The 16,539-nt window shown below is 42.8% G+C and overlaps 1 protein-coding gene across 4 annotated transcripts in view; it reads right to left on the bottom strand.

The window, feature by feature from the left end:
- Window positions 1-16,539, bottom strand: part of E2F3 (E2F transcription factor 3) — a 66,096-nt gene that overhangs the window by 6,014 nt on the left and 43,543 nt on the right. For 2 of the 4 annotated variants that reach the window (XM_074348151.1, XM_074348153.1), the window contains exons 2-5: window positions 6,038-6,149; window positions 4,592-4,811; window positions 3,143-3,301; window positions 56-170 (exon numbers count right to left, since the gene is read on the bottom strand). In XM_074348151.1, coding sequence (XP_074204252.1) covers window positions 56-170; window positions 3,143-3,301; window positions 4,592-4,811; window positions 6,038-6,149 — 606 coding nt within the window. The remainder of the gene's footprint in view (window positions 1-55; window positions 171-3,142; window positions 3,302-4,591; window positions 4,812-6,037; window positions 6,150-16,539) is intronic. The other 2 variants (XM_074348152.1, XM_074348154.1) reach the window with 1 other exon arrangement.

The following is a 16,539-nucleotide window of genomic DNA, read 5'->3' as shown; positions in this document are numbered from 1 at the left end:
TTCTTCAGCATCCCAAACAGATCTCTGCAGATGAACAAAGACATGATCTCCTTACCTCTATTGGGTCAGGCACTTCAAGTCTTGTTTCTGGAGGGGCTTTCACAACTATAACAGTTTGGTCTTTAAGGCCACTAATTTTTCGAATATCTTGATATGTAACATAAGCTAACGTAATGAGTGTTAAGGAAATCTTCCAACTAATCGACTCAGGTGTAACCATTATGAAGATAACAAAAAGATGCATGGAAAACTTACAAAGTATTTTTTTTCTTGTAAGAACATATGTGTCTCTCCTTCTAGATCTTTAAATATATGAGATCTCCCATGAGCCCTTTTTTCTGGTTGATAGTCTAAACAACAAAAGTGTACAGTTTTTTCCTAAAAAGTCCATGGCTATTTAAGATATTAAAATAAACACAGAAACAAAGTAGTTAAAATAAACTCAAAAGAAAACTAATATCCAATTTGGTGAGGGATTTTCAAACCAGGTTCCTCTGGAGCACAGGTATTCCATGAACTCCAGTGAAGTGTTCTGTCACTCATCTTGAATGATGGCAAATGCTAATTTACAGAAAAAAATTTAAGCTCTGGTAACCATAATTTTTTTTTGAAACTCCACTAACTTCTATGTGTTACTTGACTATTAGCAAATGTCAGCAGCCACCCAGACGAATGAATGAGTCGCTAATACATACACATCTATCTTAGTGGAAGAACTCGAGAGTACTGCTCAGGCAGACAGCTTGTTTTCTTAACTGCACCTGGGCTGGTTGTGATTATATATTGCCTGTTGATAAGAGTGTCATTATTTCTCTGTTAGGAAAATTATCCTTTGTATGATATTATTAACTACAATACTTAAGTGTTCACAAGGAGGAAAGCAGCTTCCAGATACTCTGTAACCTGAATGATTTAGGAAAAGAGAGTGAGATAATATTTCAGTACTCTTGGGAGTTACTTCTGAGCACCGAACACTTCTTTTAAGGGCCCCAATAGCCAAACCTAAGAGGATATCGTGAAAGAATACGGTACTTGTATGATAAAAGAGAGCCAAGCTTTCACTTGGTGCTGCAGAAGAACGGGCCATGCAGCCTTCTTACGTAAGAGACATGAAGCAACATAATTAACGTACAGTGTCTTTGGCCAGTTGCCTCTTATATTAACCTACAAAAAGTGCCTAGGACAAGACAGCGAATCACAACTCAATGAAGGCATTTCTGCAGGTAATATCAAGTAGCAAATGGAGTCCGTGATCTAACTTGTTTGACACAGAAATAGGACAGCCTAGAGCAAACGATGTCCCTTAGATCAGTAGCTTTTCATTAGAAACTGAAGAAAGCTATGAATTTACTGTCCAGAAAAAAGCACATTCACCCCAAATCTGCATGTACATTAAGGCATCTGTCAGAGTCTATGATCTTTGAGTCTCAGTAGTTCAGACAACAGCTAAATTCAGTGTTGAGCTTGAAAGGATAGCTCATTCAGGATTCTGGGTTTTAGGTCATCTGTCTCATCAAGGAAGCCAATTGGTGTCTTTCTAGAAGACTTGACACACACACTTGTGAATTTTTACTGAGAACAGTGGGGAAACTGATAACTAGGTACTTACCCCACGGCCCACTGTCAAAAAGCTATTTGACAACAGCTTATTAAAATAAAAGCTCATCTACAATTACCCAACATGCTGCAGGAAGGAAAATTTCAACACATTTGTGAACAAGCTGTACCAAATTCGGAACTGAATGGCGAATTGAAATAAATTGTGCAAACATATTCTCTAATCTTACAAACTCAAAGTGCTTCCATTGTGGCTCCCTCCTGAATTTGCTTCTTGGGTTAGCAGCCCCATGCAAGGAAGCTTTCATTTTCTGCAACAAAGGCTCCAGAGAAAACTAATGTAGGTACACGTTCCGGAAAGCTGCCAATCACGTGTAACCACCACCTCTCCTCCTCGAAGGGACTCCCGACTGAACAGTGAAACAGCCCAACTAGAGCTATTCTTGTTTCTTCCCTTACAAACCCACTCTGGCCACCACTGGGGGTTCAGATCATCACACCTCTTCTCCAGCTCACTAATCATCAGCTGACAAGGTTAATCCTTTGGGCAACAGGAAATGAACAATCAGTTTCAAAAACTGCCTGGATTGGAAAATAAATGTCCCCATAACTCCAAGGGAAAGCCTATTAAGAGACAAGACACTAGAAGAAACTGGGCAAGACACATTTTATTTTCTAACAAAGATAAAGGTGGAATAATCAGAAGTTTGGCACTGAAATCAGAGATAACTTAAAACACTGGTTTGGTTTTCTACTAATAGCTGAGAATATTGCAAAATCTTCTGGTCAGCACAATGAAGTAATCTCCCTACTCTATGGTCTGAAGTGAGGTGATGAACAGTAAGTTTTTCTGAGGTGGTCAACAGTCTTAGCAAGTTAAGAACAAGAGCTGGCTTTTTATATTTTTATTTCCAAGGACTAATGTTTCTAGATAAATAGATAAACTGAGATTTCTTAGGCCCTGGGGGTGTTTCTGAAATCACTTTTTGGTGTTGTGAGTCAGCATAACACACTTTAAAAATTATAGAATGATCCTTCTATCCTCCTGCAATGCTTTCAACTATATAGCTCAATTCAACCAATTCCAATTGCTCCCGATATCTGAGGAAGAGAAAATAGAATGTGAGAACCCCAACAGTGACAGCTAACACCCACCCGAAATCTGGGAAGCCAGAGATGACTCTGCCCAATGTTATCATTAATACGAATACTAACACCTTGCGTATCTCATTAATAGCTTTGCCTTACGCTATGAGTATATCCATATGTCCCAACCACACATGAATAAAATGCTTTAAAAAACAGTTCCCACCTGGCTATCGAAATAGGTATGATAGGTTCCTGTCCAATAACTATCATTCCATAAATACTGACTTCTAGACAGTTAAGTGGGTTTGTGCGCGCGCATGCGCGCGCGCGCGCACACACACACACACACACACACACACACACGCATGCGCGCACGCACACGCTTACTTGCATGAAACGAGAGTAGATTCTACCTTGTGCGTGAAAGTCAGACCGTCAACTCTGGAAACCGTCTAGAAGGCACTAACCCCCACCGACCAGGTGGCACAAAGGATATCTTTGATTCTCTGAATCCTCGGTTAACAGTTTGAGGTCCAGGGTGCAGCTTTGGATCAGTTCATCTAATTTCTTCTCTTCCTGACTGAGCTCGGTCACTTCTTTTGACAGGCCTTGACACTGGGCCAGCATGCCCCCGTCCTCAGACAGACTGCAGCCCCTGGAAACCCAAACACAAACTTTGCATGGCTGCTTGAGAGGCTGGCGGGGAGCGGGGACAGGGAAGGCCAGGAGAAGTGGCCCTTCAGGTACATGCCCCCTCTTGATGCAGGAGGTCACATTGCTTGTTAGCCAAGTGTTAAAATTAGGACGTTTATACATATTTCTTCATACATCAGTTCTTCACTTTTCACACTATAGAAATTAAGTGAAAAAAACACTGCTATTTTCAGGTTTCTTTCCTCCATAGGAGGCCTGTTTCTTCAGAAGACTGAAACTCAAAGGGCAGCTCCTCCCTGCCACATGCCTTCCAGTGGGGAAAAAGAAACAGGGAGACAAAGGACAGAAAGACATAGCAAGATGGAAAATTTGAAGGAAACAATGGAATGGTTCAATATTCAACAAAAAATCATCCAAAAAGTACAAAAGACGTAGGTTATTACTGCGGGTCTTATACCAACAACTGCAAAGGAAAAGGCTAAGGAAACATGTCTGTGCTGTACGCAGGAACAAAGACCAATATGCAACAGGTCTGTCTAAACCACAAGCTAAAAATGGGTCACTGAATCGTCACAGAATTCCCCCAAAGTACAAAAAAACTACCTGTTCATTTTATCATGTTTGAAGCAGTGTTTTTTTCAAAGCCAACCTATAACAGATTTATTCCTTCTACTCATGCTTTAATAGTTCCTTTTAAAGTGCTGGGTGTTCAGTTGCTCGGTCCATAATTCACAAATGACATTATTATACATTTAATCATACATGTAATGTGTATTCGCCTTGCTTTCCAGATGGTACAGGGGCATTTAAGTCTTGCCTTAATTTACACAGAAAGTGAGTTAATCTGCTATGAGAACCATACATAAGGATATTTGACAACTGTGCATATAGACAGATGAGTTAATACACAGCCACAGTTTCTAAATTCCTTTTAGAAGCCAAAGACACGTGTAAGCATCTATTAGATTACACACGTGAGTACACACGTGGGTATCATGGTAACAGATGAAGAGCCTTTTACTTCACATCTGCAGGGCCCTATTTAATCCCAGTCCCAGGATCCCCAGGCTAGTAGACTATAAACCCTTTTATCTCTGACTGCATCTAAACAGAAAGTCTCTTTGTCAAGAGACTTTGAACTTCTGGCTCAGGAGTTGAGGAGGAAAGAGAGAGGAGAGAAAATGAAAGAAGTGTGGGCATGAATCTGAAAGCTGGGGCTGGGAGGAGCCCCGCAGCAGTGTGAAAGGACCCCACCGGAGCCAGGGAGTGGGGGGCCGTGACTCATACTCACATCCACTGCACGTTGTTCTTAGACTTCTTCTTAATGAGGTGGATGCCTTCCAGGACATTGGTGATGTCATAAATCCTTCTCTTTTGCACCTTCAGCACCTCTGCCGCCTTGTTCAAATCCAAGACCCCATCCGGTGACTGGCTCAGTAGCTGAATGAACTTCTTGGTGAGCAGACCAAGTGACGTATCATACCGTGTTTTTTCTGAGGGAGATTTTGGAGCTTAAAGAAAAACAAAAACCGAGCGGGTGGGGGGATAGGGGGAAAGGTAAAGAAATGAAGGGTTTCTTTGCAGTCAAGCAAGCCCTCTTTCCCCCAGCAGCCCAAGTATTAGTATCGGAAGCAAAGCTGTGGTCGCTGATTTTTTTTGGTGAGTTACAGAAAGCTATGAAATTGCTTTATTAGAAAAAGAAGGGACAGTAAAAATTCCTGTTTAATTAAGGCATTTTACTGTGAATTTCTCTGTAGTTTCTTCTTTGGCTTACCCTACTCCCTGGGTCTAGTAAAGTATCTCACACATAGTAGGTGCTCAAAAATATCTGTTGAATGAATGAAAAAGTGCTGTAGCCTCATGGGATCAGCACGTGTGGAGCCTAACTTGATGGGGTCAGGCTACGAATCTCTCCAGTATCTCATGACGGGGCCAGACAGACTCATCCTACCTGGCTTTTCAGGCGCCGGTGTCTGTGTGTGTGTATATAACTTGTTCACCAACTTTTCAAATAGTGGCGCCGAAGAATACCTGGGAGAGTCTTCCCATCCCATCTCCCCGTCCCTCCAGAATGAAATGTCCGCTTAATACTGTATTTATTCTCTTCGAGGTGCACAGGTCAAGGGTTTAGCTGAGCATTACACACATTTGTGGATTGCCTAATTCATAAACTACAGGAGAGGACAACATCTAAATTAATTCAGCCTTTGCGTTAAATGCCAAAGACATCCAGGACTATTTAGCTATTTCCTACCTAGTTTTCTCTCTCTCCCAAAAGAAGCAATGACCATATTTGACGGAAGTGGAAACTAGCTGCAAGTTATTGGTCTCAGTCCATCCTCATGCTCCCATGGCTGCACCAGAGATTTAAGGGACTCCGGCAAAGTTTGTCTACGCCCAGCTCACCTCGGCCCCTGAAGTGAAGGTCCATTAAGGAAAATTAAAATTAAATCTGGTGACAGAACGGTGCCATGGAGCTTGTATTCTGAGTTGAAAAATGAAACTGCACGCATTGGAAGAGGCCTCCCCTGAAGTCAGTCTCCAGGTCTCAGAGTGGCTCTGTAAACCTTGCCCTGGGTGTCTGCAGACATTGTATTTATTTTTTGGATAGGCACAGACAGAAATGAAAGAACCAAACATGCCAAAATCATCGGCACCTGGGCACCCCTTCAGCCACGAGCTCTGAAAGGTGGGAGGCTCACACCAGAGAGTAAGAAAGAGACGACAGGATCCTTACTTTTTGGACTATCTGGACTTCGGAGCGCAGCTCTGCCTTTGCCCTTGGGGGTTTTTAAACCATCTGAGAGGTACTGCTGACCGCTTTCTCCTAGCTCCAGCCTGCGCTTTGCCTGGAATAAGAGAGTACAGTCGTTGGTCACTGGTCATGTGGACGATCACGAGTGAGGCTGTGTGATCCAGCCCCTGCCAGATGCTGCGGGCTCGTGCGGCTCTCAGCAACCCTGCTCCGCCTCTCTCGGGGGGCCTGGCTCCCTGCCGAGGCGCCTGGGGCAGGGCCACCATGCAAACTCCCTCTCCACCTGCAGTGACCACCCCCTCTGCTCAGACGGACAAATCCGATCACCCTTCTGGATCAGGTTCTGAAACCACTTTGTTCATTTACTCATTGATTCCACAGACGCGCCAGGCATGGGGCTAGATATGAGGAATACCATAGGCATCATGGAACTTAAATCGACTTCTCCCCGGTAAACCTCTGCTGCCTGTCCTCCTCTTTGACCTGGGATGAACCCCCTTCCTTGAGCTCCCCAAACACTGTTTATTGGTATCATAACACTTGCTCAATTTAAGAGTTATTTCACTGATCTGTTTCTCATTTCCTTTAAGGTAGGGACTGTTTCCCATTTATCTTTGTATACTAGGGCTTGGCACAGAGCCTGGGTTTCTGTAGGTATTCAATCACACACTCACTCACTCTCTCTCTGTATATATTCAATGAAAGAAAGAGTGATTGAATAGTAACACAACTAGTCAGAGACTACAAATGGTCATTCATCAGAATAACAAATACCTCAAACACTCAATTTTGGGCTTCAACTGGTATTACTTTCCTGGTTTTGTCATCAAACTTGGCAAACAAGCAGTTCTCGCCCAAGTTTTTAATCTGATTTTCACTTTAAAAGATCTCCACTTCATGTCTTCTATGTCATGGGCTCTGGGCTCAGGAAACAGAGGGAAGCAAGACAGATGAGAGTCCCTTCAGCCCCAGTGCGCAGAGGCTGAGACAGAAGCCAGGTAACTAAGGACGCAACTGGTGAGTACCGTCTGGGTGCGAAGGGCGTTCAGACGGGGGTGGCACCAGTGAGACCCCCACATGGCAGTGTGCACTGAGGCCCATTTCAGGGCAGATTCTTCTAATGAGGAGATTCACAACTTCAAAATAACTGCCCATGACACAGAAAGCGAAGTCACAACTTAGCCGATGACACATCCAGCTTCTCTGCGCAAAGTTTTCAGCTAACCTTGCTCTGTTCGCCACCCTAGCCACTAGCCGGAGGGGCTCGTCCGAACGGATGTGTCATATCCCTGTAAACCACACACTGGATTTCAAAAACTCAGCACAAAAAGGGGTAAAAATAGCTCAGTAATAACTTTTATATTGATACCATGTTAAAATGAAGCTGTTTCGGCCTTACAAAATATTATTAAATAAGAGAGTATTAAAACAACCCTCTCACCAGTTTCCTTTCTTAGACATACATACTTTACTGTGTGGCCTGCATCTGTGGCACACGTTGTCTTTCCACTGGGCAGTGCTGAGCTAACCCACATCACTCCAAAGGCCTAGGAATGACAATTAGCAAATTAACGTTCTTAACTCCATTTTCCCCTCCCAAATACTCCGTCAGATCCTTGTGTGGGCCTGTGGTTTTGGTTGGCTCTGGGAGCATTCCCTCTTCTTCAGGCAAAAGCCCCTGATGGTTCTTTGGGGAGCATCCCTCCCTCTCCCGGAGTGAGTGCACTGTGCCCCCGGGCGACCCGGCCTGTGCCCCCCCGCCATGACTAGGTCAGATGGCACAGGACCAAAGCTGGCTGAACAAAGGCCAACCCCAGGAATTTTTCTGGAACTACCAGTAGGAAGGGGTGTGCCTTCTCAGTAAGGCTGATAAGCTGGTAGGATGATAAGCTGGCAGCTGGAAGCCACCTGCAAATGAGGCCTCCCCAGGGGAAAGCAGGTGGAGAAACGGAGAGAAAGGGGTCTGAGGCCATCATTCAGAACCCCAGCAGGTCAGACACTGGGGGCGACAGCTGGTCCTCCCCAGACTTTTCAGTTACATCAGCCAATAAAATCTCCTTTTTTGCTCAAAGCACTTTGAGTTGGGCTCCTGAAAGTGTGGTGTGCAGGGGACAGCCTGCGGAACTCGCTGAGCCCGACGGGCTCCAAAGCACTGGGGAGCGGGCGTGCCTTGCTGAAGTGGGGCAGGGGTGTCAGCCACTTCTCGTGGCTTTGAGGGAATTATTACTGACAGAGACAAGCTTCACTGGAGGCTTACCTAAAGTTTGTACACAAGGAGGAATCGGCTTTCCTCTGAAGACTCTCTCTTTGTAGAAAGTTATCCGAGACACAGCCCTCTTCTGCGCCCCCACCGAAGTCCACGGAAGGAAGGCAAAATGGGAAAAGAGCTTGGGACCCTGAACACTTGGACCCTTCAGGCTGCGCCCTCCTTGCATCCGCACAAGAAAGAACCACCTGTGGCTAGTAGCCTGGGGGTGAATTCGTTTTGCCTCCCCATCTTGGGCTATTGTTTCAAGTACTTTGAGGCAAAGGCCTGTGGAAGTAGTAAGCTGTGGGCTGGGGACATTCCCAGAGATCTGTTGCTAAGAAAATGAGATCTAACTTCAAGGACCAGGGCTAGTCAGGTTGTGGTACCAAGCACCAAACCAAATCTAAGCACTAGATAGAAAATGTGAATGGCACTTGTCTTGCCAGAGAAGTCTAAAAAGCAAAAGGCCTAAGATACCTCAGTCTTGGAGGGACTCAATCACTAGCCTGCAAATCTCACCAACAAGAAATGAGCTGTGAAAGAAGGGCAGACTCTGGAAATCCTCCCAGAGGGTGGAGATCGGGGTGGCCATCTTGGCTCCACAAGCAAGTCCAAGGGCCAAGGGCCTGGCACTCCTGGTGAGGACACAACACGCTTGACCACCATGGGCAATGCCCCCTTTCCAAACGGACATTTCTGTTGAGTTACCCTGTTCTCTTTCCTGCACTGTTTGGCGAATGGGGACTGAACTGGGCTTGAGGATAACAGCCCTTGTAGGTCCTAGATCTGAGGATGGACACAATGGCCAAACTCTTTGGGGAAAAGGCTAAAAATTGTGATATATGATGGAACAGGATTACTTTAATGCTTACCTTAGCAAATTCTAGTGCACATGCTTAGTAAAACAAATAAGAAACCAGATGGGAGGATTTAAACAGTGCAGGTAGTTTTTGCCTACACCCCCTTGCCCTGGGCTGAGCACCAGGGCAGAGGAAAATCTTTTCTCGGTTGTCTCAATTTTTGTTTGTTCTTAGTGTGAACATCTTGCTGAACTGAGAGCTACTCTGTTTATAAACAGATCTTCATGGCCCGTACCAGTAAAGCAACTAATACATCTGGTGCTCAACGGGAGGCCCAGCCATTTGGACCTAAGCAGGAGTAAAGGCTGACATGAGCAATGCTACGTAGATCACCCACAGGGCACCTTCCTGAGGTAGTACCAAGGGTGGCTTTTACCATAAAGGAAGTATGTGCTAACTTTAGGACCTCAGCCCCAACTCTGATGACATGCCTCTGTAATGAAATAGTTGCACTGTTGAGCGTTTCGGAAAATGTACACATGAAAATAACAGGAACAACTGTCAGGCGGCCAAGCAGTCGGCTGAGGGGACATCCGTAGTGTCCATCCACCTGGCACTTGTTGCCCCCTTTTCTTCACTTGGGGAAAGAACTTCTCCCCGGTTCTCAAGTTCACGTGGTTTCTTTTGTCTCCAAGCTTGAAAACAAAAGGCCTGACAGTGTTCAGCATCTTAGGCTGACCCTTTCCCCCTCCCAGCAAGGGTACAGAAGTGAGTACCTTCACCTGGGCCCACCAATCAGCACGGTCCAGTCCATTGGCTACTGTGACTGGCTGATGGATGGGTCCATGACCGAAGCAGGATGAGTCAGTCAGAGAAGGGATTTTTGTTGGAAACTACTGGGAAAGTCCTGGGTTCTTTTCACTGGGAGTTATTAGGCCGGTAGGGTGTAAGCCTGGCGCTACCTGGGAACTGAGCCAACAGAGAGCAGAGTTAAGAGCTGGAGAGAGACTGAATCCCAGTGCCTTTGAGGGAGGCGCTAGACATTTCCAGTCCCAAAGGCAAACCTACCTCAGACTCCCATTTCTGTGAGCTGACCAGATCCCTTTTGTGGTAGGAGGTAAGTATGAGATTCCTACCCCTTGCAGCCAAGAATCCTGACTGATACAGCCTTTGAATATGAACTATTTAACACATTCAGCATTTGGGTTCTTAAAATCCACACGCCATGTTAATTGCTTTCCACCTGATTGCATTATCACATTTCTACAACAACCCTATAAGGTAGTTGTTATTATTCTTTCCTATTTTACAGGAGAAAATGGAGGTCTAGAGCTCTTAAATAACTTTTCCAAGAACCCCACAGCCAGGAAATATGCCTACTCCAAAGTCCGTGCTTGCAACCACTTCATGAAATGCTTGTGAAAGACTGCCATATAAAGATATCTGAAAAGTCTTATTAAATTGATACTACCTTACTTTATGATAAACTTGAGGAGTTACATTTTACTCATAATTTTTAAAACCTTTCCTTTACATGATAAGTGCATATAATAATTCAAACAGCACAAATGGGTATCGACAGACAGCAAGTAACTCAGAATGAAAAAAAAAATCTTTCTCCCACTCTGTCTGGATCGTCAGTCCCCTTCCTCAAAGGCAAGCACTGTGAAGTTAGATATCCTTTCAGATAGTCTAGTACATATATAGCTGTAAACCACTGCACCTTATAAAAGCTTTTTACACCAACGGTAGCAAACCACATACTACTCTATCAATGTCTTGGAGTTTGGTCCCTATCAGCAAATAGAATGACCTTATTTTTTTAGAGCTGCATAATATTGCATGATTTGTTTACTTAGCTGTACACCTACTAATGGACATTTAACATCCCTCTGCTATAACCACTTTCCCAGCAGACATTCATGACGGCATCGTGGGGTAGAGAACTTAAGGATTTACCTGCAGTCTCCGTTAACAAGTCACAGACACCAGGATTAAACTCAGGTCTGTTCAAATAATCTGTCAGTGACCATGACTTCCCTGGGCTGACTGAGATGTCTCTGCTTTTCTGCCATAGCAATTTCTGGGCTGCAAGGGCATGCTTTTACCACCATCACACCTATTCGGCTCCAGGTTTCCTCACTGGACCCTGAGCTCAGGTCTTAAGTAGGTTAGTTTCCCCAGAGCCTTGCACATGGCATACACTCAGTCAAATTTACTTCTTTATTTTGAATGAACCAAGGAATAAATCCCCCAAGTCTCTTGGCAGGTAAATCACAAAGCTCCAACATTACCAACCTGTAAAGGGGATATTTAAATATACGTATTTACACATGCTGGCAATTAATCTACATTATTTGGAAAGATTTTCAAGAAATATATAAGGGAAAAATTAAGGTTGCAGAATGATATGTATAACATGATCTCATAGGGTAAAAAACTATAAAACTATAGACCTCAATATAAAATTTTCCATGTATTCACAGAGGAAAAGTCTGAAAATGTCCACATCAAATGTTCAAGGAGATTATCTCTGAGAAGTAAAATTAAGTATGAGGTAATGATTTCATGTTTACAGTTCTGTAATATTTGGTTGGATTTTACAAAGTGATGTGTCTGTATACACATTAAATTTATATTTATATCTTTTTTTAAAATTTATAAAATCTTTTTATAAAATTTAAATTTATATCTTTCAAACTAACACTTCCACCTTTGGGAGTATATTCTGAGAACATTTATGTTGTTTCTAGGGTTTGTCTATTAAAAACAGCACAGTCAGTTTCTTGAATATTTATATTTTTCCACATATGTCCAACGTAAGTGCCCCATCTCAGAAGAAAAATTCAGTAAGTTATTGTACATTTATATAATGGGATGTTATGTAATTAATAATGAGGTACATCTATATATGTAAGTTTTTTTTTTTTTTAAAAAGCAGGTTTGAATAGTAAAATTGTATTTCTGTGGGGAAACCATATGCCTAGAAAGTATCTAAATAGTTTAAAAGTATTAATCTTTGGGTAGTAGGATTACGGTGATTTTACTTTCTTAACTTTTTATATTAACAAATCACTTTAAAGTCAGTGTGAGTATCTTGCATAACAAGAAAAACAAAAAGCATTTCCATTTAGAGTTAAACCAAAGAAGTCTAGTGGTTTATACCCATCCAGTGTGCATGGGTATGTGTTCAAATCAGAAAGAAGGTATGCTACCAGAACGAGCATCCCATTTCATGGTGGGAAGGGAAGTGGTTCTTACATACCATTCAGCCGAACCACAGGAAAAAATTAAATGAAGGAAAAGGCATGCCTGCTGTGGGTTAACAAACTGTGAACACTACAATAAATTCCCTTTACCCCAGTTAATAGATCTGAGCAAAGGAAAAAACTAGATACATGATCCATTTTGTCTCAAAGCCAAGGATGAGACAAGGCATTTTGAACAGAGGAAGAAGGGAAATAGAAGAAAATGGAAATTATATAAATAGAATGAGGACCAGACTAAGTACAATAGTGAAATAACCCAAAGGAGGGAACCTCCAGCTTGAGACTGGACCACAGTTAAATCTATCACTTGGATTCTAGCCGTTAGGTCAGTGGGTTAGGGCATGAGGAGTTTAAGAAAAGAATACCTAGTTTCCAGTTGTGACTATATATTAACTCAATCTGGTTAACCATTTAAAAGTCCATTCAAACATTTATTAAGTGCATACCCGGCCCCACACAGGCAGGTGAACATAAAGGTGATGTGGTGGTTCCTGCCGTAAAGAGGGTACAGACAACTGGCAGGAAATGCATGATAAATACTGCAAGAGTCTGTGACTAGGTACAGGAGGGCAGGACAGAGGGCTGGACAGAGAAATGTGAGGAGACCTGGAGGAAGTGGTTAGAGGTGGTGGTGCTTGAGCCAAGTCCTGGTAAGCAAATGGGCTTCTCTTCTTGCAGAGAAGAGAGTGGATTTTGGGGGACTTAAGTGGGCTGTCCAAGCATGGCCAGAAGCCCAGAGACTTGGAAGGACCTGGGTTTGGAGGTGCTAGTAGGGAATAGGGCAGGGGGGCTTTGGTGCAGAGAATGAAGAAGGAGCCAGATCATGGTCCCTTCCATGCCAGGCTAATAACCACACTCCCAGCATCAACCTCTCATTGCCATGAGGTTACCTAAGATGAAGAGCTCTGAGTCTCCTCTGCAGTGTTTTTTTCCAGCAAGAGCTTAGCTCAGAATCTATCAAGAGCAGCATTTCTGTGAGCTGGTACATAAGGAGCCTAATTAGAAACCAACATCTCAGAGAACTGCCCAAGTGAAGGGCACACAGGAAGTTCTGACGGAGGCACGTGGCGACAGGAGCAGCAAGAGTGCGTTTCACTCTAGGGGTGGGTTTCCCCTTACACCCCACATCCCAGCCACCACCAGCTGGCAGAATATGCTCTCTTCCTTCTCAGATGCATCGCTCTCCACACCCGCCCGCCTCACTGCCCCAGCTAAATTCCCCCATCGTCTCTCTCTGGATTTCTAGAATGGACCCCAAACCTGGCCATCTTTCTTCTTTTGATTTTGAACCTACAGATCTAGGGAATTTTAACTTCACTCTAACTTGTATTTGTGGACTAGTTTGGGAATCTAACTGCCTACATGTGAATATTTCTAAAAGAAAAGGAATCTCAAACTGATGAACAACTTTTGGAATAGCAGCTGTTTACTTATGAACTGGTGACTGCCTTCCTTTCTATATACATTTTTTAAAACAATCATTTAAGGCAATTTAAAAATAAATAAATGCACATGATTTTTAAAAATGCACTAGCTCAGGGATCTATCTCCCCAGGGTAGCCCATTCTACCATAGAAGCGGAAGACTCCCAGTCCTGTCTCCCAGCTTCCCTGGAACCTGGGCTGGGACAGGCAGACACACCCGCCCCAGATTTGGATTCTGGAGTTGCTCCTGCAAAACAGCAGAGTGAGGTGGTGATGGCTGTGGGTTGATGTTTTAGCTGTGGTTCTTCCTTGTTTCTGCCTGTTGGCCAAGCCCGGTTCTCTAATCTTCCTGGCATTTCAGTAAGTTATCCAATATCCTTTCAATAAACTCCTTTTCTGCCTAAGTTGGCCAGAGCTGGGTTCTGTTGGTTGGTTACAACAGCGTCAGTTTCCTGATCCCACTGTTAATCAGCTGTCTTCCTGGAATACATCTGAACAGTGGTATGGAGGAGAAAATTCGAGCCCTGATGTATCTGAAACGTGCATTTCACCCTCACACTTCACAGCGTGACGAAGTAAAGAACTTAAGGCTGAACATCAGTTGCCCTGGGAACTCTGAAGGCACTGCTCCCGGGTTTTTATGTAGTGCTGCCGATGAGAAGCCTGCAGCCACAGATTCTTATTCCTTTGAAGCTATTCGATCTTAATCTCCCTGGAAGGTTCCAGGCCTGTCTTACATTGACCATAAAATTTCACAATGTACATTCAGATGAGCATCTTTTTCTCACTCACTGCGTGAGGAACTCGTGGGCTCCTAGAAACCACATGCTTGGCCTTCAGCTGTGAGAAGTATTCATGTCGTAAAACCATTCCCTCTCATTGTCTTGCTCTGATCTTTCTGGAATTCCTATTCTTCTTGGGTTGTTCCTCTAAAGCTATTTATTTGTTTGCTTGTTTGTTTATTGAATTTTAATTTTTGGTGGAGGAGGTAATTCGGTTTACTTTTTTCAGTGGAGGCACTGGGGATTGAGCCCAGGACCTCATGCATGCTAGGCATGCATTCTACCACCAAGCTCTACGCTACCCACTAAACCTTTTATTTTCTATTTTTCTTGTCTTTTTTTTTTTTTCATTGTTCTACTTACTGATCAAATTTACTTGCTTACCTCAAATTTAGCTTCTACTTCACTTCTTTAAAAAATCTGGGTAATTTAAAAAAATCTAGATGATTTTCAAGAACATTTTATTTCGTTCCCTGATCAACCTGTTTTTAAAGCATCTTGTTCTTGTTTTATGAATAGCCTAGCCTCTCCAATGCCATCATTTCTTTTAAAGTTTTCTTTTGTTTCCTTTTCATCTGTGTTCTCCATAGTCATATTTTCCTACCTTAAAATATATGTATATCTTCTTGGTCTCACTCTATAATGTCTTTTCTCAAATGTCTTGTCAAGCTCAAACGTCTTGTCAAGCTCTGTGTCTTTAAAACGCATATTTAAGAATAAAGCAATACAGTGAAAACTGGGAGCTGTATGATTCAAGTTGAGGTGATACCCTTAGGGGCCAGAATGGAGCCAATCCATTTATTTTGAGATTTCTCAAAAATTACTTGTCTGCGGGAAAGACTCCTGGATTCTGGACATTTATTCTGCATGAAGACCTTGATGAGAATCCCCTTTTTGCTCTTGGTCTTGTCACACAAGCTTTGGTGGCTCTCCAGGGCAGACTGACACCCTCTCTGGCCATGGCTTCCTCTGTCTACTTTACTGATGGCCCCTCCTCCACTCACTCTCTGTGTTCCAGAAATCTGTTAAATTAATCTTGTCTACTGAAGGCCCTCCTCTCAATGATTAAAAACAAGAAAAAGTTTACTATTATTTTCATAGGGTTTCAAGAGAAAGAAGATAAACACATATGACAATCTGCCTTTCTGAACCAGAATGGCCTTCCATGTACTTAATTCTCACCCATCAGCAAGTGGTACTGATGGCTCACTAGGTGCAAGGCACTGTGCTTGGCACTTCATATTAGTAAACGAACTCACGTAATAGAGGTAATGGTTTCTTTTGCAAAGAGGAGCAGAAGCCCTAATATCTTTCCTACCTTAGTCTCTACCCCGATAATTGAATGTTGATCTTAAAAAGCAAGAACTCCTGAAAACCTTTTACAGATTAATTCTGTATCTGTATCTATATCTAACACCAAATTAAGACTAAATGGAGGGGGGCTGTAGCTCAGTGGTAGACTGTATACTTAACATGCAGGAGGTCCTGGGTTCAATCCCCAGTACCTCCATTTAAAAAAGAAAAGAAAAAACAGAGTAAATGGGTAGGAAGCTTAAGAGAAAGTCCTGATTAATAAGTTATACAGACCTAATGTTACTCAGATGAAATAAGAGAAAATGACTAATACTTTTAATAATATGAAACTCTATGATGAGCTTTTATATCTGTGAGTCATAGAGGTCTCTAAATTAGAGTGGGCAAAAGGTTTTCAATCCCCCATACAATGCTTACACTTTATTATTCCCTTTGAAGTCTGAATTTTATATGCTTTTACAGAAAAATAAATGACAGGGAAAACTGTGCAATTAAATTGCTAACTGAAAAGACAGTTTTACATTTATTCATATTACCAAATTCATAATGTGTTCTTCTTTAATTTAAATGATTGCTAGCCTTTAAATATGTAGTTATTGCCCATAAAATGGAATTTAAGAATTCTTCTCTCCAGACATCTGAATTTC

This window comes from Camelus bactrianus, chromosome 20, assembly GCF_048773025.1.
Source record: "Camelus bactrianus isolate YW-2024 breed Bactrian camel chromosome 20, ASM4877302v1, whole genome shotgun sequence".
NCBI classification, from domain to species: domain Eukaryota; kingdom Metazoa; phylum Chordata; class Mammalia; order Artiodactyla; family Camelidae; genus Camelus; species Camelus bactrianus.
The sequence above is the reverse complement of the archived record's forward strand: the minus strand, read 5'-3'. Positions and strand labels throughout refer to the sequence as shown.